Raw genomic sequence first — 24,844 nt, 5'->3', positions numbered from 1 at the left:
TTTATTTGACAGAGAAAGAGAGATCACAAGTAGATAGAGAGGCAGGCAGAGAGAGAGGGGAAGCAGGCTCCCCGCTGAGCAGAGAGCCTGATGTGGGACTCGATTCCAGGACCCTGAAATTATGACCTGAGCTGAAGGCAGAGGCTTAACCCACTGAGTCACCCAGGCGCCCCTGTCTGTTCATTTTCTATTTCTTCATGATTCAGTCTTGGAAGGTTGTGTGTTTCTAGGAATTTATCCATTTCTTCTAGGTTTTCCAGTTTGTTCAAAGTATTCTCTTTGATCCTTTGTATTTCAGTGGTGTCAATTTTAAGTCTTCTTTCATTTCTGAATTTATTTGGATCCTCTCTGTTTTTGTTTTGTTGAGTTTTTGAAGAGTTAGTCTAGCTAAAAGTTTGATTTTATTTTTTCAAATAGCCAGCTTTTAGTATTGTTGATCTTTTGTTTTCTTATTGCTAATTATTTTTGCTCTGGTCTTTATTAGGTTCTACTAAATTTGGGCTTTGTTTGTTCTTTTTCTATCTAGTTCCTTTAGGTTTAAAGTTAGACCATTCATTTGTGATTTTTCTGGTTTCTGGAGATAGGCCTGTATTGCTGTGAAATTCCCTTTTAGAACTTCTTTGCTGCCTCCCATAGATTTTGGAAGGTTGTGTTTCCATTTTCATGTGTTTCAGATATTTTCTGATTTCCTTTTGATTTCTTTGTTTGACCCATTAGTTATTTAGTCTGTGTGTGTTTGTGTTTTTTCCCAGTTTTCTTCTTGTGATTGATTTCTAGTTTCATACTGTTGTGGTCAGAAAAAATTCTTGATATGATTTTAGTCTTGAATTTTGGAGACTTGTTTTTTGGGCCAACATGTGATCTGCCCTAGAGAATGTTTCATATACACTTGAGGAGAATGTATATTTTGCATTTGGATGAAAATGTTCTATATATATCTATTTAGTCCATCTGGCCTAATGTGTTGTTTAAGGCCAGTGTTTCCTTACTAATTTTTCTCTCTAGATGATATATTCATTAGTGTAAGTGGGATATTAAAGTCTCCTACTGTTATGATATTATTGTAAATTTTTCCCTTTATGTCTGTTAATATTTGCTTTATATGTTTAGGGACTCCTATGTTGGGTGCATAAATACTTATGAATGTTATATCCTCCTGTTGGATTGACCCTTTCATCATTATGTAATATTCCTCTTTGTCTTTTGTTACAGTCTTTGTGTTAAGTTCTTTTGTCTGATACATATATTGTTACTCCAGCTTTCTTTTCATTTCCATGTGCGTGGAATAGCTTTTTCTATTTTTTCACTTTCATTCTGTGTGTCTTTAGAACCAAAGTGAGTTTCTTGTAGGTCACATATAGATAGGTCCAGTTGTTTTTTTTTTTTTTTTTTTTTAACCCAGTCACCCTGTCTTGATTGGTGCATTTAATCCATTTACATTTAAAGTAATTATTGATACCTATGTACTAATTGCTATTTTTGTTGTTTTTTTGGTTATTTTTGACGTTCTTCTCTGTGCCTTTCTTTTTCTCTTGAGCTCTTCCCTTGCGGTGTGATGGTTTCCTTTAGTGTTAAATTTGGTTTCCTTTCTCTTTATTTTTTTGTGTGTATGTGTTGTAGGTTTTTGGTTTGATGTTACTCTGATGTTCATGTTTGAGATATGTTTGTTTTAACCTGATAGTGCTTACATTTGAGGGCATTCTATAAGTTTGTTCCTTTTTATTGCTAAGTAATATTCTATTATATGGATGAACTAGTTTAACAATCATCTGCTGAAAGGCATCTGTATTGTTTCCATTTTTGGTCATTACCAGTAAAGCTGCCACTAGTCACTTATGTACAAATTTTTGTGTGAAAATATTTTCATTTTTCTGAGATAAATGTCCAGGAGTGCAATTCTGGGCCATATTGCCACTTCATGTTTGGTTTTGTAAGAAGCTGCCATTGTGGCTGCATCATTTTACATCCTTACTAGCAACAAATGAGAGATTCAGTTTTCCCACATCCTTGCCAGCCTTTGGTGCTAACACTCTTTTTTATTTTAGGTATTTTGATAGATTTGTAACAGTATCTCATTGTGATTTTAACTTTCATTTCCTAATGGCTAATCGTGTTGAACATATTTTCATGTGCATATTTGCCATCTGTGTATCTCTTCTGTGAAATGTCTCTTTGTGTCTTTGTACATGTTTTATTTTTATTTATTAAGATTTAGACACAGCAAGAGAGGGAACGCAAGCAGGGGGAGTGGTAGAGGGAGACCAGGCTACCCACTAAGCCGGGAGCCCGATGCGGGGCTGTATCCCAAGTCCCTGGGATCATGACCTGAGCTGAAGGCAGATCCCCAGTGACTGAGCCACCCAGGCGCCCCTCTTTGTATATGTTTTAATTGTGTTTTTTCAGTGTTGAGTTTTGAGAGTTCTTCATGTATTCTGGGTACTAGTCCTTTGTTGGATATGTGGTTGGCAAATATTTTCTCACTGTTTTTAGCTTATCTTTTCATCCTTTTCCAGAGTCTTTCATAGAGCATAAGTTTTTTTATTTTGACTGAAACCCACCTTACCCATTTTTCCTTTTATGGATTGGACTTCTGGCATCTAATAACTCCTTACCTAATTCTATATCCTGAAGATTTTCCATTTTTTAAATTTTCTATTTTTTAAAGTTTTATAGTTTTATATTTCATAAATGCAAATAATACTAAAAACATAAATTTTATATATAGTGTTTAAGATTTGGGTTGAGGTTCTTTTTTTTCAAGTTTTTATTTAAATTCCAGCTAATATACAGTGTGATACTAGTTTCAGATGTAGAATTTAGTGATTGATCACTTACATACAACACCTAGTGCTCATCACAGCAAATGCACCCCTTAACTTATCCCCCTCACCCACCTGAGGTTCTTTTCTTTTTTTTTCCTCCTGCTAATTGCTTCAGCACCATGTTGGAAAGATAATCTTTTCCTCTATTGAACTGCTTTTCACATTTATCAGTAATCTGTTGGGCATATTTATGGGGTCTTTTACTGGGTTTTCTCTGTGTTCTAGTGATAAATGCATCTATTCCTCCATTAGTACCACAGAGTTGATTAGTAGAGCTATGTATTAGATCTTAAAATTGGATAAACAGATTCCTCCAACTTTATTCCTCTTTTTCAAAATTGTGCTAGCTATTCTAGTTCCTTTATTTTTCCATATAAATTTTGTAAGCTTTTTTTTTTTTTTTAAAGATTTTATTCATTTACTTGACAGACAGAAATCACAAATAGGCAGAGAGGCAGGCAGAGAGAGAGAGGAGGAAGCAGGCTCCCCGCTGAGCAGAGAGCCCGATGCGGGGCTCGATCCCAGAACCCTGGGATCATGACCTGAGCTGAAGGCAGAGGCTTTAACCCACTGAGCCACCCAGGCGCCCCTCCATATAAATTTTGCAATAATGTCTATGTCTACAAAAAAACCTATGATTTTGATAGGAATTCGATTAAATTTGTATATCAGTGTGGGGAGAATGGATATATTTACTCTTGGGTCTTCTGATATATGAACTCCATATGTTTTAGCTTTTATTTTGATCTTCTTTAATGTATTTGATCAGTAGTTTGTACTTTTTAGCATATAAGTCCTGTACATATTTTGTTAGATTTATGCTAATTTGTTTTTGAGTGATTGCAGATGGTATAGTATTTTTAATTGTGTTCATGTGTTCATTGCTAATATATAGAAATACACTTGGTTTTTATATGTTTATCTTGCATCTGTGACTTTCCTGAGCTCACCTATTCTAAAAATTTTTTTTCTTGTACATTCCTTTGGATTTTCTCTATAGATAATCATGTCATCTGCAAACACATACAGTTTTATTTCCAATATATGTGTCTTTTATTTCTTTTTTTTTGGTCTTACTGCACTGGCTAGAACTTCCAGGATTGTGCAGAATAAGAGTGATGAGAGAAAAAAAAAAGTGATTAGGTAGATATCCTTGCCTTGTTCCTCATCTTAAGGAGAAGGCATTTAGTCTTTCACCATTAAATATAATGTTAGCTGTGGATTTTTTATAGATATGCTTTATAAATTTGAGATAGTCTCCCTCTATTCCTATTTTTCTGAGAGTTTGTATCATGACTGGGTGTAGACATTTGTCATATGCTTTTTTTGTTTGTTTGTTTTTTGCATTGATTATGCATTGATATCAGTGATTATGTGATTTTTCTTCTTTAGCTTTTTATTGTGGCAGATTACACTGATTACTTTTCAAATATTGAACTAGCTTTGCTTCCTTGGAAGAAACCCCAGTTGGTCATGACATATAATTCTTTGTATGTATTGCTGAATTCTGTTTGCTAATATTTTAAGGATGTTTATACCCGTATTCATAAGGCATATAGGTCTGTAGTCTTGGAAGATTCTGTCCCACATAACAAGCCTGGCCAGGTCCTAACTTGAATGCCCTTCGTGGCAAGGTAGGGGTACCAATCACTATAGCTGAAACTGGGAACAGATTTCATACCACCTTTTCTAATTGGAGACTCATTATAGGGAAAACTACCCATAGGGTACAGTTGACATAATGAGCCTGGAGGGCCGCCCCCCCAAGTAATTGAGATTAGTTTTGGAGTGATTGCCACTATTGGCCTGCTTGTTTGTTACCCAGAGCTTGCTCACGGTGTTTTTAAAAATACCTGCAGGTCTAAGATGCAAATAACAGTGTTTTAGGGAAGAGGAAAGTTAATACTGACTTCCACAAAAAAATCACAGGCCCACGGGTGCACATGGTGTCCTTGGAAAGAAATTGCTTTACAGTTTATGACTGGGACCCACGTGGCTCACAGGGCACAAGGCGTCAAGACTTCCAGTATAATCTTCGGCCATCTGGTAGGCATGATAGTTTTCACTTGAATACACATCATTGCATTTGGAACTTATTTTTGGAGGGACTGCCTAAGGGCAGTCAGTCCAGTCTGCCTTGTCTGTGCCACTAGCTGAGAGATGTTTGTCCTTTGGGGTAGCTATGGGAAGTTGGGGAGGTGCAGTGGTGAAGAAGACACCTGGAAATGTGGGCAGGTGTTTTGCGTGGGAGCCATAGAGGCTGGGATATGTTTTTGATAGACTGTTCTAGTAACAGTGATCTTATTGTGGTCACAGCCATCTTTCAGGAGTTGGGGGATTCAGGTATCAATAAATTGGAGGTGCTTAGAATCGTTGGGGGGGAAATTCAGCAGGGTGTTTTGCTTCATGAGGACTTCAGCAGGGGCAGGTAGTTTTTAAGATAGGAGACCTCTAATGAGCGACCCCCCCCCCCCACATCTCCTGTGGTAGACTTTGTTCTCTATGGACATGTCCTAGATATTAAGTTTGTTTCCCTCCCTCCACCCAGACAAAAAACTGTGTTTCTCATTCTAGTGCTATAACTTTACCTTTTTTCTGATCAACTCCTATTCCTTGAAGGGATTTTTTTTTTTTTTTAAGATTTTAAGCCCCCACCACCAACATGGGGCTCAAACTTATGACCCCAGGATCAAGAGTTGCACACTCCACCAACTGAGCCAGCTGGGCTCTACCCCCTGCTGAAGTGAATTTTTGTAAAACTCACAGAGACCTGTTATGTCCCCCACTTTGGCCTGCAGTGTGTTTGCATGATAATTATGGTTGCAATCTAGGACCTGGTCCGTTCAGCAAGAGAATCCAGAACTCAAATCCCCCAAGCCCCTTTTGGCTCCTTGTCACATGGAGGGTGTAGCAATTCGGCTGGTGGGGGGCTTCTGTAGAGGAAAGAGAGAAGCATTATAAGTAATGGCCAGGGTGGAATCCCAGGATTTCACATTGGTCTGTATAAACCACTCTCCCCTGCCCAGTCCTGTTTGTTCAGGTCATTACTGGGAAATGGCTGCGAGAGGAAGGTCCTTTTCTGGGGGCAGCCACGTTCGGAGCAGACCGCCGTGCCACCATATGTGCTCCTGGGGGTTGTGCAGGTAGATGGAGAAATCTTTTAGAGTTGTTTTTTGGGAGGTATTTTCACTGTCTCATGATGCCAGATGGCTGTGGATGGTGGAGGAGGGGAAAGTCTATGGACTACCTTGACTTTTAGCCCATTGTTCCTTGGCATTGGTGATAAATGTTGAACCATGGTCAGCCTGCAAATAGGGTGGAATACCAAACACATGGCGCGGACTCATTTCAAGGGTCACAGTGGCATGACTGGAGTCAGGTGATTTGGAATATTAACACCCAAACCTGGGAAAAACTGCCATTGGGAGAGTGGCATCCCGAGAGGAAGTCAGAGGTTGAATGTTGTACATCTGCTGGGAGTGGGTCAGGGCAGCGGTGTGTGCCGTGTGGCCTCCCTCACTGTGGGACCAACGCTTCAGCTTCTGGCAGGAGTCCCAAGTCTGGCGGAGGCCCTGCCTTGGACGTAGAGTTCTTCTTGTTGTGCCCATGCCTGAGGACAGACCAAGACGGCATCCGTGGTAGGTCTGGGCGGTGTAGGCTCCAGCAGTGGCTGGTCATCAGAGAACAGGCCCTTGTGTGGGCATCTAGGGGAGTTGCCCCGGTGGTTCAGCCAGCAGCTGAGAGTTGTCACAGTTCACAGCCCAGTGGATGGTTTTACAAGAGGCAGATCAAACCACTAGGCCCTTGGTGACAGCTCAAATGTCAGTAAAAACGCAAGCTCCATCTGTGGGAACATTAGCCAGGGCTGTGGGAACGGACTTGAGTTCTGCCCACTGAGCAGAGGGACTGTGTGCGTTTTTGGTTTATCACAGGGAGGAGAGGCAGGGGAGCTTGTTGCAGTGGCATTTCTCTACCTGTAGCTCTTCCCGATTGGGGAGAATCCCCTCAGGTACCGCATATAGGAAAGTATAAGCAAATGTAACATACCATTCATACGGAAGAATGACAGTACTTTGAATTGGCCTGAAGGGCCCCGATCCACTGGGTCATGTTAGTCTCTTTCCCATTATGAATCCTGTCCAAACTCTGTGGGCTGAATCTGAGTACTTCCTTCCAGCACAGGACCAGGTACCTGGGTGCCTGTGTCCACAAAACCATGAAAGTTTGAGCCCCTTCCCTCCTGGAAGTTCCCCAGCACTCTTGGGTGCATAAGGCCTTTGGTCTCTCTTAGGGACAGGGAGACCCCAGCCTACCCATAATCCTCCTCCTCCTTAAAACAGATGTCACGGTAGAGGGCGAGGGGAGGGGATGGAAATACATAGCAGGAGAGCAGCTCTGTGCCAATCAGAAAGGCCCACTTTTAGTTCCAAGTGGCCTGGTGGCTATTCGTGGCTCAACTTAGTGAACTTTTCAGTCACCCACTCTCTAGATCCTCATTGCTGACCTCATTTGTTTCGGCTCTGGGGACTCCTTTGGTGTTCAACAGCTACAGCCACGTCACCTCTCATCAGAGAGGTGGGCGATACGCAGCATCGCTGGGGGGAGTGACTGACTGACTGCTAGCCAAAGCACCACTGGACAGCTCCTTTCAATCCTGCCCTTTGCTGCTCACCCCCTAGAAGTTAATTATCCCTTTCTCCTCCATACCCACCACTTGGACAAGAGCATTTGCTACCAGATCTCAGGGGATCTTCTTACAGCCCCTAAGCCCACGAGACTTTTGCCTGGTCCAAATAGCTATGTCTGTGGCAGCATCCATTCTTGTCAGCAACAGCTGCCAAGAACTGTGAAGAACCTGAGATTTTACCCTATTTGAAAGCTGACAGTCAGCCCGTCACAGTTTGCCAGACACCGGCAGAAGACGAGGCACTCTGGGTCAGAAACAAAGGATTGTCTCTATACAACATGGCCAGCAGCAGTATTTGCATGTTTTTGTCTGTGCTTCTTGCCTCACAGATCCCATGGGGACAGTGAGAAGGTCTCAGAAGGATGCTGTCCACGCAGTGGGTTTGAGTCAGGCTGGAGAGCCCTGAGTTCGGGTAGTCCTAATCTCTTATAAAGTGCTGTGAACAAATCTGCCCAACCTTAGCCCGGAGGGAGACACAACTGGACAACCTTCCCCTCTGGAGGGAGAGGGAGAGGATATCTCTGTGTTTCTAGGCTGTTTGCTAGACACACTCCCGTGCACAGAAAGTTCAGAACCAAAGCAGCCAGTTCCTCATAAGAGATGCAGATGTGTGAGAGATCCCTGAAGACTCACCTCTCAGCACACAAGGATTAACATTCTTACCGATGATTGTGAATCAAGAAAACTAGAATTTATATTCCATACATCTTGTTCAAGAAGGAAAGCATGTGAAGTATTCATTCCAAAGAGTTTAGTGTCTCACCCCTTTGGAAAACTCAACTGTCCAGGATGAGTCAGTTCTCTGGGTCTTCCTTGCCTTGAGCAGAGAACACAAATTGTGATTTTGTGTATTTGCCCCAACTTGAGGGTCACAAAGGCACATCTGTGGAATTATAGTTGTTGATTTTTCAGGGGGTAATATACTGAGAGTGAACAGCAGTCAACAGTTTGTTGATTAGAATTGTTTATGACCCTTCCTCAGGAAAGGGCAGCTGCTAATGGCATTATGCAATGAAGTACAACACTGAGAAGCATTTGGTAGCTGTCAGATTTAGCTAATATTCTAATATTTACTTTGTATGTATTGTGCTATGTGAACATCTAAGGTGGAAAACTGTTTTTCTTAACCTATCTAAGAAAAGGTTGAGGTTAAAGACTTTAAAATCACTCATAAGTTAATAGATTGAAAACGACTTTCTCAAAAGTTTTATGTCCATGAAAGATGCGTAAACTGAATTTTCCTTTTCTTTTTTTAAGATATTGTTTATTGACTTGATGGAGTGAGAGAGCATAATCGGGAGAATAGGAGGGGAGAGGGAGAAGCAGGTTCTCCACTGAGCAGGGAGCCTGATGCAGGACTCAATTCCAAGACCCTGAGATCACGACCTGAGCTGAAGGTGGACGCTTAACTGACTGAGCCACCCAGGCACCCCCTGAATTTTCTAATAGTGATTTGATTTGAATTATACAACTGAACACCTAGAAAAAGGCAAAGGGGATTTCAAATGTTTATTTAATCCTCACATGGTCTCAGTTTATAAATGTATACTTAATTTCATATTTTAAAAATTATGCTTTTGAAAAAATTTAAAGCAAATTCCTGTTCATTTTTCCCCATTTGTATTATAATGACCAGCTTTTACTATTTCATTGTCACTGAGATCTATTTTTATTTTTTTAACTTAATTTTTTCTTAAGATTTCATTTATTTGAGAGAGAGAGATAGAGCACAAGAGGGGGGAGGGTCAGAGGGAGGAGCAGACTCCCCACTGAGCAGGTAGCCTGATGTGGGACTCCATCCTGGGACACAGGGATCATGACCTGAGCCAAAAGCAGACGCTTAACAAACTAAGCCACCCAGGTGCCCCCGAGATCTGTTTTTAGAATAAAATTTTGTTCTGCCTCTAAGAGTTAAAAAAACATAAAAAATGCTTTTCAGGTAGGTCAGAGGAGATTAAATTAACATTTCACTTTTAGTCATAATCTTCAATGTGATGTGATTTAATTTATGAATTTCATAAATTTATTCTTAAGAACTTTAGTTATATAGAAATGTAAAGTTAGTAATTGGCCAAGGTTGAGTTCTCTTTAAAAGGAGGACATTTATCGTTGACCTACTTAGCAGGATGCCAGGTGCTCAGTATTTTTAAGAGAAATAAAAATAATGGTTTTTATCTTTTCCTTCCCTGGTCTTAACTTTTTTTTGGTAAAATGACCTATTTAGATGATATTTAGCAATACATATGATTATTTACTCCACAATCAGTAAGATGCAATTTTGGAATCATTTGCATTTCAGTGACTGTCATCTTAGTAGAATTCCTTCTTTATTCTACTTTTATACCTGATTGTCTGTACTACTTTAGTTTCCTCACGTAAAGGAACAATAAACTGAATTTCTTACCCTCTTTATTGATTTGTTTCAAAAGGAAGACAAATGGACTTTTTGCCCTGTAATATTAGTTCCTAACTCTAGAGGAAAACTAGGCATTTGGTACAATATACAATATACATTTATATTCTTTTCTTTTGTTTCTTTTTTTTTTTTTTACATTTATATTCTTTGTATTTGGTTATAACAGTACTTTGGAAGTTGTACCTTTTTCGTGTGGGCAACACAAACTTTTTAATTTTACTTTTAAATAATCTCTACACCCAGTGTGGAGCTGGAACTTACAACCCTGAGATCAAGAGTCACCTGCTCTGCCGACTGAACCAGCTGGGGCCCCGTACTGGTAAGACAAACACTAAAGCCAACTTGTTATATGGCAATTTTGGTTTTATAATATTTACATTGAGGAAGGAGATACAACTTTACAAAGATTTTTAGTTTTTTCCAAAATGATTTACCCTAGGAGTCTGTTAAAATTCATGTCCTATCTCAGAAACCTCCGTGTTGCAGGAAGGAAGGTCACCCAGTGCCCTCTTCTTTCTGGTGGTTCTAGAATATTCTCCATGTTAACTGCTTGAATGTTGAGTGCTTTCGTACTCTTACAGCTTCTAATACTTAACTCATTTTGGATTCCATTCTCTTACAAAAAGGTCAAGAGCATGCTTTCTTCTAATGCTTTCAAAGGCACATGTCCTTTTTTTCGGTTGATAAAGTCGGTCTTCCTTATTCGCACATTCTTTGTGAATTCACCTACTACTAAAATTTATTTGTAGCCCTGAAAGCAAGACTCAGAGTACTTTTTTGGCTGAAATGTGCAGAACAGTGAAAAGTTTGAGTTCCCACCATTCCCAGCTGAGGTCAAACCAGGGGACCTGCTTGTCTTAGCTCTCATACTATAAACAAGTTTCTGGTTTACACTCTGTATAGTGCCATGCTTTTCACATTTTTGTGCTTTTTGTTGGCAATCTCACTAAAATGGATCCTACCTGGAGTGACGAAGTGCCCAGGAAGGCTGTGATGTGCCTGAAGGAGAAAAATACGCGCCTTAGATAAAACTTTTTTCCCAGACCTGAGTTATAGTGCTGTTGGCTGTTGAGTTGAATGTTAATAAGAGATGAATAATATATAAAATAAGGGATCTTCAAACATAAACACACGTAAAACAAGGTTATGCATTGATCAGTTGATGAAAATATTGTGACCAGTTATACCAGAGACTCATGAGAACCTCACCCTGTATTTCTGCAGGAGCAGTGGTTCACTATTCACTAATTCAGTGTTCACGACCACTGGATAGATCTTATTTACTGCGAATAATCAGAATTGGCTGCAGTTAGTTGTTTCATTTATTTTCTTTGGGCTGATGGAGATCAGTCTGATGTCTTCAAGTAAGTGTTCTGTGAGTATGCCTGTTTTGTACTTGTCATCGTGGTGGGCTCAGAGCCTTTACATACTGTGCTCGATTTTTTTCACCTCGGGAACTTGTGCCACCTGATTGACAGTCCTTCAACTCAGAATTTTGCAATGAGGAGAGCAGCCAACTTGGAATGAGCACAGTTGGGTCTTTAAGGAAGTTGGCCTGCAGCTTGACTTGGCTTTCCCTGACCATTCCATGCTGAATTTCCACCTCAGCCATCCATGCTGCTGGGGTCTGGGCCATAAAAAAACCACCTCCAACCTGTCCTGTAAGGACCAGGGAGTTCTAGTTCAGGAGGGGAGGCTGCTGGGCTGCATCCATTCTTGGTTCTGATGAAGCACTGGTTACCTGTCAGGGACCTGGGAGCTCCCTGTGAGGGCTTTCCTACACAGATTTTGTGTTTCTTTGTTTTCAAGAGTTGAGTTTGTTTTGGATGTGGTGGCTTCTTCATTATCCCAAACCAGCTGGGTGAGTATCAGCCAGAACAGGTTTTTTTTAGGCAGGGAGGTTTAGAGACCTTCCTAACCCCTAGGCAGTGTCACTTTCTCTCCCTCTCTCTCTCTCTTTTTTACAGCTCTCACTTGTCTACACTGTTCCTTTTCAAATCCCCACCCTCCATCATATTAAATACACCCATATTGTATATTAAGCTTAACATATAATTATGAATAGAGTTGAGTTGCCGTTGAAATGTTATATGGTATAGGTATTTGATTAAGTGTTAATTTTGATTTTTCAAAATTTTCATATTCTGAAGCAATAAACCTTTTCTTTACAGTCTCAAATATTTTTTTCTTTTTAAAAAAGATTTATTTTTGTAGGGACGCCTGCGTGGCTCAGTCATTGGGCATCTGTCTTCAGCTCAGGTCATGATCCCAGGGTCCTGGGATCGAGCCCTGCATTGGCCTCCCTGCTCAGCAGAGAGTCTGCTTCTCCCTCTCCCACTCCCCCTGCTTGTGCTGTCTCTCTTTCACTGTGTGTGTGTCTCTCTGTTAAATAAATAAATAAAATCTTTTTAAAAGTATAAATAAAAAGATTTATTTTTGTGAGAGAAATCATTTGCCTGCACAAGCCGGGGGAAGGGTGGGGGGGAAGGGGCAGAGGGAGAAGCAGACTCCCCACTGAGCAGGGAGTCCAAAGTGGGACTTGACCCCAGGACTCTGGGATCATGATATGAGTCAAAAGCAGACGCTTAGGAAGCCTGGGTGGCTCAGAATGCTAAGATTTCAAGTATTCTCATGGGCAGTGGAAAAGCTTATAGGCCGAGGTACTGTGACTGCAGTGCAGGCAAGGATGCAGGTTTTCCCCAGCCTGTTAGCTGCACTCGGTTCTGCTGACATTGCTGAGGGCTCTGGTGTGCCTCAGGCCATACCTGTTGCTAGGTGTCCCAAATAAGCCGCAGAGCATTCTTTCTCTTAAGGGGCTGATAGGCCAGACCCCTTCAACAGCTGTCTTCTTGTGGCACAGCCAGGTGCTATGGGCAACCAGAGGGGCTGGTCGCTGAGCCTGGGGCAGAGGAGGAGCTGACTGCAAGGGTGTCCTGGAGCAGGAAGTCCCGACTGAGTTTTGAAGGCTGCCTGTGTGGTGGTGCAAAGGAGCGCGGGACAGCGGGGGTGTGGGGTAAGCCGGGGGCAGAAGGGTATGGTCGAGGCTTGGAAACAATGTGGTATGTGTTGGGAGACTGTGCGCTGTCTTGGCTGCTGGAAGGTGGGTGGTGGTGGTGACAGAGAGCGTCAGAGCGGAGGGAGGGGCTGGCAGTGGAGGGCTTCAGTGTCATCTTAGACAAGACCAGACCCGTCCTGGGTGTGTGACCTACTTCTGGGACCTCTGACTGCTGCATGCATTTGAGATTTATTGGTATGCCTTAACTGCATGTCAGATGCATCACCAAATTTCTCACCCTCTCCATCCTTAACAGCATTGATAAATTCTGTAATGTTTAATTTTGTCCTGGTACCTCTTAAAAGGAAATGGGTTGGTTTTATTTTATTTTATTTTATTTAAATATTTTATTTATTTATTTATCTGAGAGAGGAAGAGAGACAGAGAGAGAAAGCATGAGAGGGTGGAGGGTCAGAGGGAGAAGCATACTCCCCACTGAGTAGGGAGTCTGGTGTGGAACTCGATCCCTGGACTCTTCGTTCATGACCTGAGCTGAAGGCAGAGGCTTAACCAGCTGAGCCACCCAGATGCCCTGGAAATGGCTTAGTTTTGAAAAATAACTTTTTGTCGGGGTGCCTGTGGCTCAGTGGGTTAAAGCCTCTGCTTTCGGCTCAGGTCATGATCCCAGGGTACTGGGATCAAGCCCCATATAGGGCTCTCTGCTCAGCAGGGAGCCTGCTTCCTCCTCTTTCTCTGCCTGCCTCTCTGCCTACTTGTGATCTGTCAAATAAATAAATAAATCTTAAAAAAAAACAAACAAACAACTTTTTGTCCATGCAAATCACACCAGGGAAGCACACATATGCAGTGAAACAGCTTAACTGAAAAGTACATAATCATTATTAAAACATCAAGCGATATTAGAAGTGCATAAAACCGAGAAGTTTCTTATATTTCTACCATTCAGAGATAGGCACTGTTAACATTTTGGTAAATGCCGCTCTGGATGTCTCTGTGTGCTTATGGAAATACTGCCTACCTGTGGTTTTCTAGCTTGTGTTTTCGTTCACTGGTGTGTCTTAGCCGTCTTTCAAAGTAGTGTCCGTGGATCTGTATTTCCCTTTAGTGACTGCAGGGATTTTATCTTATGGTAACTGTGTGACAGAGTTTACCTGAGCAGATCTTCGTTGATGGGCATCTAGACAGATTCTAATTTTTGTTAAGTATTAGAAGCACTTCAGTGAAAAACAAGTTCCTTGAATGTATGTCTTTGTGCACTTTTCTTAAAATGATTTTATTGTGAGAAATTTTAAATATATTAAAAAAAAATAGGATAGCATGGCAAGTTCACATATATATCCAGCTTGAGCACTTAACAATGTTCTGCCATTCTTTCCTTTAATCTACTTTCTAATGCTGCTTTTTCTTCTGCCAGGGTATTTGAAAGTAAATAATTCATACTGTTTCACCTATTTATTACCTTACTCTTAAGATAAGAGCTCAAAAACACAATAATATCAAATAAAGAGAACATTAATTCCTTATATCATCATCATTCTTTTTTTATATATTTAAAATTTCTCACAATAAAAACATTTATGCATATCAGAACCCATCTAAAATGTTGCATGGGTTGATCTCTTTAAGTCTCTTTTAATTTCTAATCTTCTTCTCCTTCTTTATTTCTTGTGTTATTTATTTATGAAGAAACCAAGTCAGGGATGCCTGCCTGAGTGGCTCACTCCGTTAAACATCTGCTTACAGCTCAGGTCATGATCCCAGGGTTCTGGGATCGAGTCCTGCATCAGGCTCCTTGCTTAGCAGGGAGCCTGCTTCTCCCTCTGCCTGCTGTTCCTCCTGCTTGTGCTTTCTCTCTCTCTCTCTCTGACAGAAAAAAAGAAAAGAAAAGAAAAGAAACCAAGTCATTTATTGAGCAGAATTTTCTAGTCTGAAGTTGGGTGCTGACCTCCTTTTTTTTTTTTTTTTAAGATTTTATTTATTTATTTAGATAGAACACAAATATGCAGAGTGAGAGGCAGTGGGAGAGGGAGAAGCAGGCTCCCTGCTAAGCAGGGAGCCCGACATGGGGCTTGATCCCAGGACCCTGGGATCATGACCTGGGCCAAAGGCAGATACTGACTGAGCCACCCAAGTGCCCCTAAAGATATCCAATTACCTTTACTCATGTTTCTACTAAGGTATTGGTCTTTTCTTACATATTTCTGTTGTTATGCCTTTCAGCCTTTTTCTGGATGGTTGCTGATTTTTATTCACTTAGGAAGGCCTTTCTTACCTTAAGATTATAAAAATATGTGCCCCCTTTTCTGGTGCCTCTCTGTGATTTTACGTTAAATGTAAATATTTGTGCCATGTTTGATTGATTTTTGTATAAGGGATGAGGTAAGGACCTAATATTACTCTTCTCTGAATATCTGACCATTTTTTCCCAATTCCATTTATTAAATAAACTGTCTTTTTCCCACTAATGTCAAAGACCACTTTTATACTCAGATCTCTAATCTTGAGTCTATTTCTGAGTTTTCTGTTGTGTTCCACTGATTTGCCAGTTTTTCGTGCTTTATTATCACTGCTTGAATTACAACAGCTTAATTGTCCTTTAAAATTTTTATTACTGACTTTTGTGAATATATGAACCATACCAGCTTATTCATGTATACTATTTTATGTCTGATTATTGCTTAATAATGTGTTTTAAAAATTGATGCTGCCTTTTTTTTTAAATAACTTTGCTGACTAAGCTCACAAATTTATTCTTCCAGCTAGATTTTAGAAGTATTTGTGATAGGTCTCCCAAGGCACCCTTTTATATTTTGACTGAGATTTTATTCAGGTTCTAGATGAATGTAGGGGAGAGTTGATTTCTTTACAACTTTGAGCCTTCATAGTTAACAACATGGTCATTTCATTTATTAAAATTCTTGTCTGTCCTTGAATTTTTTTTATTAATTTATTCCAAAGTTTTTATTGGTTTTGGCTTCTCTGTTGCTTCGGTGGGATGCCTTTTAAATTTCACCAGATTTTTTTTTTTTTTTTTAAGTAGGTTGAACCTCTGGGGAAATACCACATTTCATAATCTGTAATATGAGCTTTCAAAACTCTCTTCAGTATGCCTGTCTCTCTGAACTAACAATCTGTAATTCCCTTTTTTTTTTTTTAAGATTTTTATTTATTTATTTGAGAGAGAAAGAGTATAAGAGAGATTGAGCGGGAGTGGGAGTGGGGGGATACAGGTTGGCAGGAAGGGCAAAGGAAGAGGGCCAGAAAGAGAAGCTGCCACCCCCCGCTCCATGCAGGGCTGGGTTCCAGGACTCTGGGATCATGACCTGAGCCAAAAGCAGACCCTTAACAAACTGAGCCACCCAGGCACCTCTACAAGCTGTAATTCCTATAGTCCTTAAGACAAATCAGATAATGGTTGCCTCCTGTAGCTATTATTCTTCAGTGACTGAGTACAAATTATAACAAATTTCTAATGAAGATGACAATGCATTGCTGGCCAAAATTAGAGATTAATGCAAATTCAAAATTTCAACTATTTGAGTATGACATTTGGTCAGCTTTTTATTAAGTGGAAGGAACAGACCTCTAATTATACAGGTTTCATAAGGCATGCATGTGCTAGTCTGCGCAGACTCCTTAGACCATTTACATGATTTATTTATTGCACCTGGGAATCTGGGATCTTCTGTTTCCGTGAGCTGCCCTTATGTCCAAACCTGTTTTATCCCAAGTTGACTATTGCTAAAGGCGGCTACTATTCATTAAAAGTCTATTACGTGAGATCCGATTGTGTGTTGCCACACACAGGTGTAGTTGATTTTTAGGTAGATCTGGCCATGTCTGAACTCTTTGGGGACCAGGACTATGCAACAGGGCTTCATAACAGGTGTGCCTGGATGTGTGTGCGTGTGCTTTGGAGGACTTCTTTGTTGTTGTGAGAGCCGTGACAGGAGGAAGAAGTGGTCATGATTTTAGCAAACCTGTAACACTGTTCTGATGTCTTTCACAAAAATCCTGTGCAGTATCCCTTTTTCAAGAAGTATGCTTTATCAAATACTTCAGTATATCTTACATTATAATTCTGTAGGTGTCTGCTGAGCTGCTATTACTAGATAGATTCTAGGATTAGAATTTTGGGGGAGCATTGTAATCCAAATTTAAGAAGAAATAGTGTCATCACTAATATTGGAAGTATCCATTCCAGTTGATAATTTGAGGTCATTAAGTACGTAGCAAGATTATAAGGTGAGCCCTTACCTTGTTTTAGAGTACGGAAAAATAACTAAGTTCATTAAGAACCATTCATTTAAATATAAACAATACAAATTACAATTATAAATTTTTGTATTAAAACAGCTTGAATCTTTGCTTTTCATACATAATGAGCTATATATTCTCTCAACTTTAATAAAATATTTGTTTAAGCATTCTATGATAGAGAGACCCTTTCTAGGCCAAATCGGTGTGGCATGTTTGTGTATATTATTAAATAGTCCAGACACCCTAAAAGGCATAAAGAGTAACACACTATCCATGTACCTAATATCCTGCTTAAGATACGAAATTCTACCAATATAATTGTCCCATGTGCTTCTAATTGCATAATCCTTCCTTCGCCTCAGGAATAACAATTACCTCCTTTTAAAGGTCATAGAAGCTGCTTTTGAACTTTAGTATAAGTGGTGGGGTAACCCTGACTCTTCTGCAACTTGCTTTTTTTTCATTTTCCATAATATTTTTGAGATTCATTTATGCTGATGCATAGGTCTATTCATTTTTGCTGCTTGTATTCTTCCACTGTATGCCATAAAAATATTTCCTTATCTCTTCTGTTGATGGAGGTGTTTCCAGTCTTTGCAGTTAATAAACAGTGTTCTTCTTGTGCACCTATTTCACAGATTCCTTAGGGTGCCTTTGACTGAAATTACTGGATCAAAAGATTACTGTTGGGGATGCCCACTTTCCTTGATTAAATTCTCATTGCTCTATATGCTTCCTTGCTAACACTAGGGATTATTAGATTTATTCTTATTTTGTTAGTTTGGTGAGTGATAGGTCTCATTATCTTGAATTCCTCTGATTACTAGTGAGGTTCGACATCCTTTCTTATGTGTAGTAGTATTACAGGTATTTTTTCCTGGTGTAATTGTATATTATGGCAGAAAATTATATGTAAAGTTGGAAATACCATGAAGTAGTTCCTACTAGATAGAAATATACCATGGTTGTATCTTTAGAACATTGGCAGCTTTGCAGATTTTTTTGGAGGAAATAATGTGGCATGATTTTCTGATAGTATATGAGAGCATGAACTTGGGAATTAAACTGATGCTTGAATCCTCGCTGCATTGTTTTTTGTTTTTAAGAGGGGAAGGGAGGGACAGAGGAAGAGGGGGAGAGATTTATCCATTTGTGTCATTCAGGACATTAGCGACTGTGACAAAGCTGTCGTGGGTCACAGTGGATAGGTGGGAGTAACCTTGGGACCCTTGTGGGTGCCCGAGATCTGGCCTGGGTTTGGGGACTGTCACTAACTATACGATGCGAGAGAGATGGCTGGGTGCCCTGGAGTTCATAATGGAAAAGCATGCTTGTAGATAATTGTGAATTGATGTTATTTAGAGTGTTCTCATGTCCCTTGCCACAGGAATAGCTCCACATGGCTTCCAAAGACGTGACCGTTACAGTTCGCCTCATTCGTTCATTCGAGCATCGCAATTTCAAGCCTATAGTATATCACGGAGTTGATTTGGACCAAACTACAAAGGAATTCATAGTATTTCTAAAGCAAGGTATGAGATGTCTTAGTCATTTTGCTTCATTAGCATTTTGAAAAAATAGCTATTACATAGATGGTAATCTTTTAAAAATACTTTGGAAGATATTAATCTAGGTTCTAAGCCAGGGACTAGGTCAGCTCCTGTTCTGTTCCTTGGCGTCAGCAGGAAGTACCTTCCTGAGGCTCATTTAGCCTGTGTGTGCCCACCTCAGGAATTGCCCTCAGGAATTGCCCTCATGTTTGGTTTCTCCCTTTTTTTCTCCTTTTTTGATTTTTAAATTATTTATTATTTATCCATTTATTAAGATTGTATTTATTTGAGAGTGTGAGAGGGAGAGCACGAGCATGGGGAAAGGGACAGAGGGAGTAGTAGCCCCCCCCACCCGCCCTGTACTGAGCAGGCAACCCGATGTGGGACTTGATCCCTGGACTCTGGGATTGTGACCTCAGCCTAACGCAGGTGCTTAACCATCAGAGCCACCCAGGCACCCACCTTTTTTTTTTTTTTTTTAAATTAAAAACAATTAAGATCTAGGTTTTCTTACAATGAGTTTTTGTATTTGGAGGTTGATTAACAAGGATATGCAATGTGGCTAATTGTGTGGCCTGGCTGAGCACACAGAGGGCCTTACAGGGCAAGGTAGGAAGGTGGCAGACCTCTGAACAGCCAGAAAATCATTAGGGCTGTTGGTCATTGAGATCACAACCAGACCGACTGGTGCTATTTTATCATTTCGAGCTTAAAATTCAAAAGGCATAAAGTGAGTGAAGTCTTTTTTTGCCCTCCCCAAAGATTTTATTTATTTATTTTTGGGGACTGGGGTGGGGGTAGAGAGAGAGAGAGTGTGCAAGCACACAAGTAGGGGGAGCAGCAGGCAGTGGGAGAGGCAGGCTTCCCGCTGAGCAGGGAGCCTAACGTGGGACTTGATCTCAGGAGCCAGGGATCATGACCTAAGCCTAAAGCAGATGCTTAACAGACTGAGCCACTGGGTATCCCAAGTGAAGGATTTTTTTTTTTTTAGATTTTATTTATTTATTTGACAGAGATCACAAGTAGGCAGAGAGGCAGGCAGAGAGAGAGGAGGAAGCAGGCTCCCTGCCGAGCAGAGAGCCCGATGTGGGACTCGATCCCAGGACCTGAGATCATGACCTGAGCCGAAGGCAGCGGCTTAACCCACTGAGCCACCCAGGCGCCCCCAAGTGAAGGATTTTGATAGGACCTCAATGGGTTTCTAACCCCTGTTCTCAATTATTGAATTGTTCCAGTCATCAGCATTTGATAAAACATCTAGAATAAGCTTTTATTATTTTAATTGAAGTGTAATTTACGTATGGAGTACAGATTATAGTTCCATGAGTTTTGACAAATGTATTGCTTTATACCCATCTTAATTTTTTTTTTCTTTGACATAATTTTAGACACAGAAAAGTTGCAAAAATCGGACAAGGAGTTCCAACTTTGGGCAGTTTTACTGCTCAGTATTACCTAAGTAGGGAGTAGGCAAGGTAGGAGACCTATAGAGAAGACAGACCAGTCTCCTTTAGTGACTATAGTCACTCCTGTAGTGACTATAAAAGATGTCATAAGGAGAACATAATTACTCCTTAAAGTAACTGTAGGCTGACATATGGAGCATATATCGTGTTCTTAATTGTTAGGGAGGACTTGAGAGTTGGTACTAAGGTATTGCCAATTACAGAGTGTCTTGCTTTTGAAAAGATAACACTGGCAGCATATTTGGATTTCAAAACAAAAACAAATCCCTCTTTCTTAATTTGAAATCATTATGCATATTGTGGATTACAGTGTTTCTTGGTATGTCATAGAATGTGCTATGATGTTCTTGGTACAGTGCAGGATAAGTTCTTCTCAAAGCCCTTGAGAATGGGGTATAACCTTTAGGCTACTGCAGGGGCAGGGGAAGATGTACCCACATTTCCCCCTCACCGTCCCCTCTCCCCACCCCCAGTCACTATGTTCTTCTGTTCCCAGGTACCATAGGTGCCTTCCCCATCAGAGCAGTGGTATAGATCACAGCTAGATGCTCAGCCCTGCCTGTCCAGATCTTTCACCCGTGTTAGTAATAAAATTACTGCTGCTTTTTAAAGTTACACATGTAGTAAATGTGTCCCACTGAGTAAGAGGTGAACTTTTGGGATACGGGCTCTTTTGAGATATGGACTCTGTGCCCAGGCCTATCTGACTAAAGCACTATGGAACTTCTCTGAAAGGTTGGTGGGCCACATATCTACCTTTTATAATTTTGTACATAACAAAGGGTTTATTTCTGGGGAATTTTTAAAGTAATAATAGCAGCAGATGTTACTGTGTGCCTGGTACTGTGCTAAGAACTTAAACTAGATGATCTTACTTCATCATCTTTTTTTCCCCCCCAGATTTTATTTATTTATTTATTTGAGAGAGACAGAGGGAGAATGCAAGAACACAAATAAGGGAAGTATTAGAGGGAGAGGGAGAAAGAGACTCCCCATTGAGCAGGGAGCCCGATGTGGGACTTGATCCCAAGACTCTGGGATCATGACCTGAACCATCCACATGCCCCTTATTTCATTCTTCTAAAGTAAGAACCATTTTATCCCATTTTATTTATAGGTGAAGAAACAAAGGAGCAAGGAAGTTAAGAAACTTGCCTGAGGTTACATGGCTAATAAAAGGCAAAGCTGCAATCCAGCCCAGGCAGTTTAACTGTACAACATGTTCTCTTTAAAAATTTTTTTAAATTTTAAATCCAGTTAATTAATATTTAGTGTATTATTAGTTTCGGGGTAGAATTAAGTGATTCATCCTTTGCATATAACACCCAGTGCTCATTCCTTCAAGTGTCCTCCTTAATGCCCATCACCCACCTTCCGTCCAGCAACTCTTAGTTTGTTTCCTAGAGTTAGTAGTCTCTTATGGTTTATCTCCCTCTCTGTTTTTATCTTATTTTTCCTTCTCTTCCCCTAGGTTCATTTGTTTCTTAAATCCCACATATGCAGGAAATCATATGGTATTTGTCTTTCTCTGGACTGATTTCACTTAGCATATATACTCTTTTCTTAAAATTTAGATTCAATTAGCCAGCACATAGTACCTCATTAGTTTCAGTTGTAGGGTTCAGTAATTCATCGGTTGCATATAACACCCAGTGCTCATCCCATCATGCAGCCTCCTTAATGCCCATCACCCAGTTGCCCCATCCCCCCCACTCCCTCCCCTCCAGTAGCATATGTATTCTACACACCACACTAAGTTGCCTCTCTTCTGTTCTATTGCCTGACTAGTAAAGTGGGGTCTCTAAAGTAAATGGGTTCACTCAGTGTCAAGAGTCTTTGCATTGAGTTCCTCTTGCTCTAGTGTTTTGAACCCTGAAAGCTAGAAGAGTGATGTGACCCCTAGTGAATTTTGCATACAGCCAGAAATGACCATTGTGATGAATCATCTTTGGGTGGGGGGCAGGGAGGTTTTAGATGCCTTCTTGCCTTTCTGTTCACCTTTTGCCATCCTTAATCTAACTAGTCTCCTCTCATTGTTATCTGTTTCTCCCTCAGCAAAGGAACTTTGGTTAAACTGGATTCATACTTCTTGAGAATCAGTTTCTCAACATCATGCTATTAAAATCTTAAGTTGTATAAATATTTATAATAAGTATAAATACATCTATAAGTATAAATAGAAATATATAAGATTATGTATAGGCATGTAAATATAATAAAATAAAACCCATTATTAACATATGGGGAATAGGTGTTACTTACATAATCTGATCACAGACATACTGTGTATACCGTCTTACAGAGATGACTAATTTTTAGATTCAGAATAGTGTACAAACCAATTACCTAGATAATATAAGACATTTTAATTATTCTTTGATTTGGAAGCATTTAAATATTTTGTAGTCCTTTAGGTCTTGATTCTGAATGTAAAATCAGCCCACCCATGAAACAGAAAAAGGCTGTAGAGGATTTGCCAGACCTTCTAGTTTGGAACCTTCCTGTCCCTCCTTACTCCTGGTGGTATGTTACTCTGGAAAGCAGCTGTTCCATTGGGTGAATACTAGAAGAGTTAGTTTCTTTGTTTACTTGTTTCCGATGCTCCCTCCTGTCCACACTTTGCACTGTTACTAATGTCTTACCTTAGTCGGCTACTCCTATTGCAACGAAATGAGCAAATAGTGAGGCATCATTAACTAAAGTCCATGGTTTCTTCTGGTTTCTGTAGTTTTTACCTTGTATCTTTATTCTGTTCCAGAATCTCTTCTAGGATTCCACACTACGTTTAGCTGTCACGTCTCCCTAGATTCCTCTGGGGTCCTGTGGGTTCCTCAGATCTCTTCCCCGCTTGATGGCTTTCAGTTTTGAGGAGCACTGGTCAAGCCTCTTGGAGGATAGCCCTCTAGTGGAATTTGCCTGCTACATTTCTCGTGATTAAACTGGGGTTATGCGTTTGGGGGAGGAAAGCCATGAAGGTGAAGTGTCAGTTTTATCTCATCATACAGCTGACAGTTTTATCTCATCATATCTTTCTATGTGATGGTGATCACTGCTGTTAGCTCCCCTGGCTGTGGCAGTGTTAGGTTTCTCCACTGGAGAGCTAGCCTTCTCTCTCCTCATCTCGTGCTCTTTAGAAGGCAGTCACTGTGTAGAGCTCACACACAGTTCATGAGTGGATAGTTCTGTTCCCCTTTCTTTCTTTCTTTTTCTCCCTAAATCAACTTATGGATTGTATTCGTTGTAAGCATACAGTTCAGTAATTGTTCCCCCTTCTTTAGGGAGGAATATCTACATCATTTATTTGGAATTATTCTGCAGGGGAGATGTAGTTTGGTTGTGCAAGCTCTTCTGGCTCTGGCCTTTGGGGACTTTCAGTTGTCTTCTGTGTCCCTTTGATGTGTGCCTTCTCTGTGTGTCTGCTGAATACTGTCTCACTTTCTGGTGCTGTAAGATGCTTCAGGCTCGTCGTGTGTGTATCCTGCTCCAGTCCCAGAATCAGCCATTTCTCAAAGCAGCCTGGTTCCCGAGAGCCAGATCTGGGTGCTGGATGTGCTCCCTCATTCCTAAGGTATTGTTTTTTAAAGCTCTCTCAGCTGACAGAGCAAAGAAACAGATCACCCTGTGTACACACACATATCTGTGAGTATCTTCATGTCATCTATATCTGTATATTAAACCTGAGTCCTTCCTGATGTTTTCCAGTCCATTCCAACATGTATCCTTCTGGCTTCCTCCCCTTGCGTATTTGTAGTCTCATTCTAAGAATGAGAAGTTTCGCTCCCATCCTCTGCCATCCATTTACTTAATTCTTTAATTCCAGTATACAGAGTCCTTCATCTGTACGCTCTGGGAAGCAACTTGATATCAACTAGAGCACAGTGCTCTTGTGCAGTTCCTTTTGCCTTAGACTTAAAAATGTCTTCATTGCCATAGTTACTGAGGTCAGCAGCTTTGCTTCCACTGCCCTTAGGAAGGTCATTTCATACATTTGCAGGATGTCTAGATTCTCTTGTCACTCTCTGCATTCTTGCCTGGGATCCTCTGTCCTCCTACATGCTGGTGGGTTTTTTTTGTTTGTTTGTTTTTGTTTTTTACTTTGCATACGTTGAAGTCCACTCTTTGTGCCGTAAAGTTCTGTGGGCTTCAACAAGTGAGTAATGTTGTGTCACAGGACCCTGTGGTACAGAAGAGTTTCAGGGCCATAAAATCCTCCATGCTTTACCTCTTCATCCTCCCCCACAAGCCCCAGGCAACTGCTGATCTATTTATTGTCTCTAGTTTTGATTTTTCCAAGATACCATGTGCTTGGATTTGCACAATATGTAGCCTTTGCAGACTGGTTTCTTTTACTCGGAAATGGTAATGAAGGTTCCACTGTGTCTTTTCATGGCACATCCTGTCTTCTTAATTTCCTTTAACCTGGAACAGCACCTCCCCACCCTGCCTTTTGTCTGTCATTGCATTGATTTTTTTTTTTTTAATCCAGGTCCGTGTTCTTATAGAATGTCCTATGATCTGGATTTATTTGATTGTTTTCTCATGAGTAGATTCAGGTTAAACATTTTTGGCCAGATTACTCTGTGGGTTGCATGTCCATGAGCTTTGATAAGCTAAGACTGACCTGACA

The 24,844-nt window shown here is 40.5% G+C and overlaps 1 protein-coding gene across 10 annotated transcripts in view; it reads left to right on the top strand.

The window, feature by feature from the left end:
• The window catches only part of C8H2orf76 (chromosome 8 C2orf76 homolog), a 56,375-nt gene that overhangs the window by 5,595 nt on the left and 25,936 nt on the right, over positions 1–24,844 (top strand). For 4 of the 10 annotated variants that reach the window (XM_032353866.1, XM_032353859.1, XM_032353864.1 and 1 more), the window contains exon 2: positions 18,589–18,733. In XM_032353866.1, the coding sequence (XP_032209757.1) occupies positions 18,601–18,733 (133 nt within the window). In that variant the 5' untranslated portion in view covers positions 18,589–18,600. Of the gene's footprint in view, positions 1–3,983; positions 4,869–5,510; positions 5,966–6,047; positions 6,461–10,168; positions 10,245–18,588; positions 18,734–24,844 lie in introns of those variants that run through there. The other 6 variants (XM_032353861.1, XM_032353862.1, XM_032353858.1 and 3 more) reach the window with 6 other exon arrangements.

The sequence above is a fragment of the Mustela erminea genome, chromosome 8 (genome assembly GCF_009829155.1).
Source record: "Mustela erminea isolate mMusErm1 chromosome 8, mMusErm1.Pri, whole genome shotgun sequence".
In the NCBI taxonomy this organism is placed as follows: Eukaryota; Metazoa; Chordata; class Mammalia; order Carnivora; family Mustelidae; genus Mustela; species Mustela erminea.
Note: the sequence above shows the minus strand (reverse complement) of the source record. Positions and strands in the feature narration are given on the sequence as shown.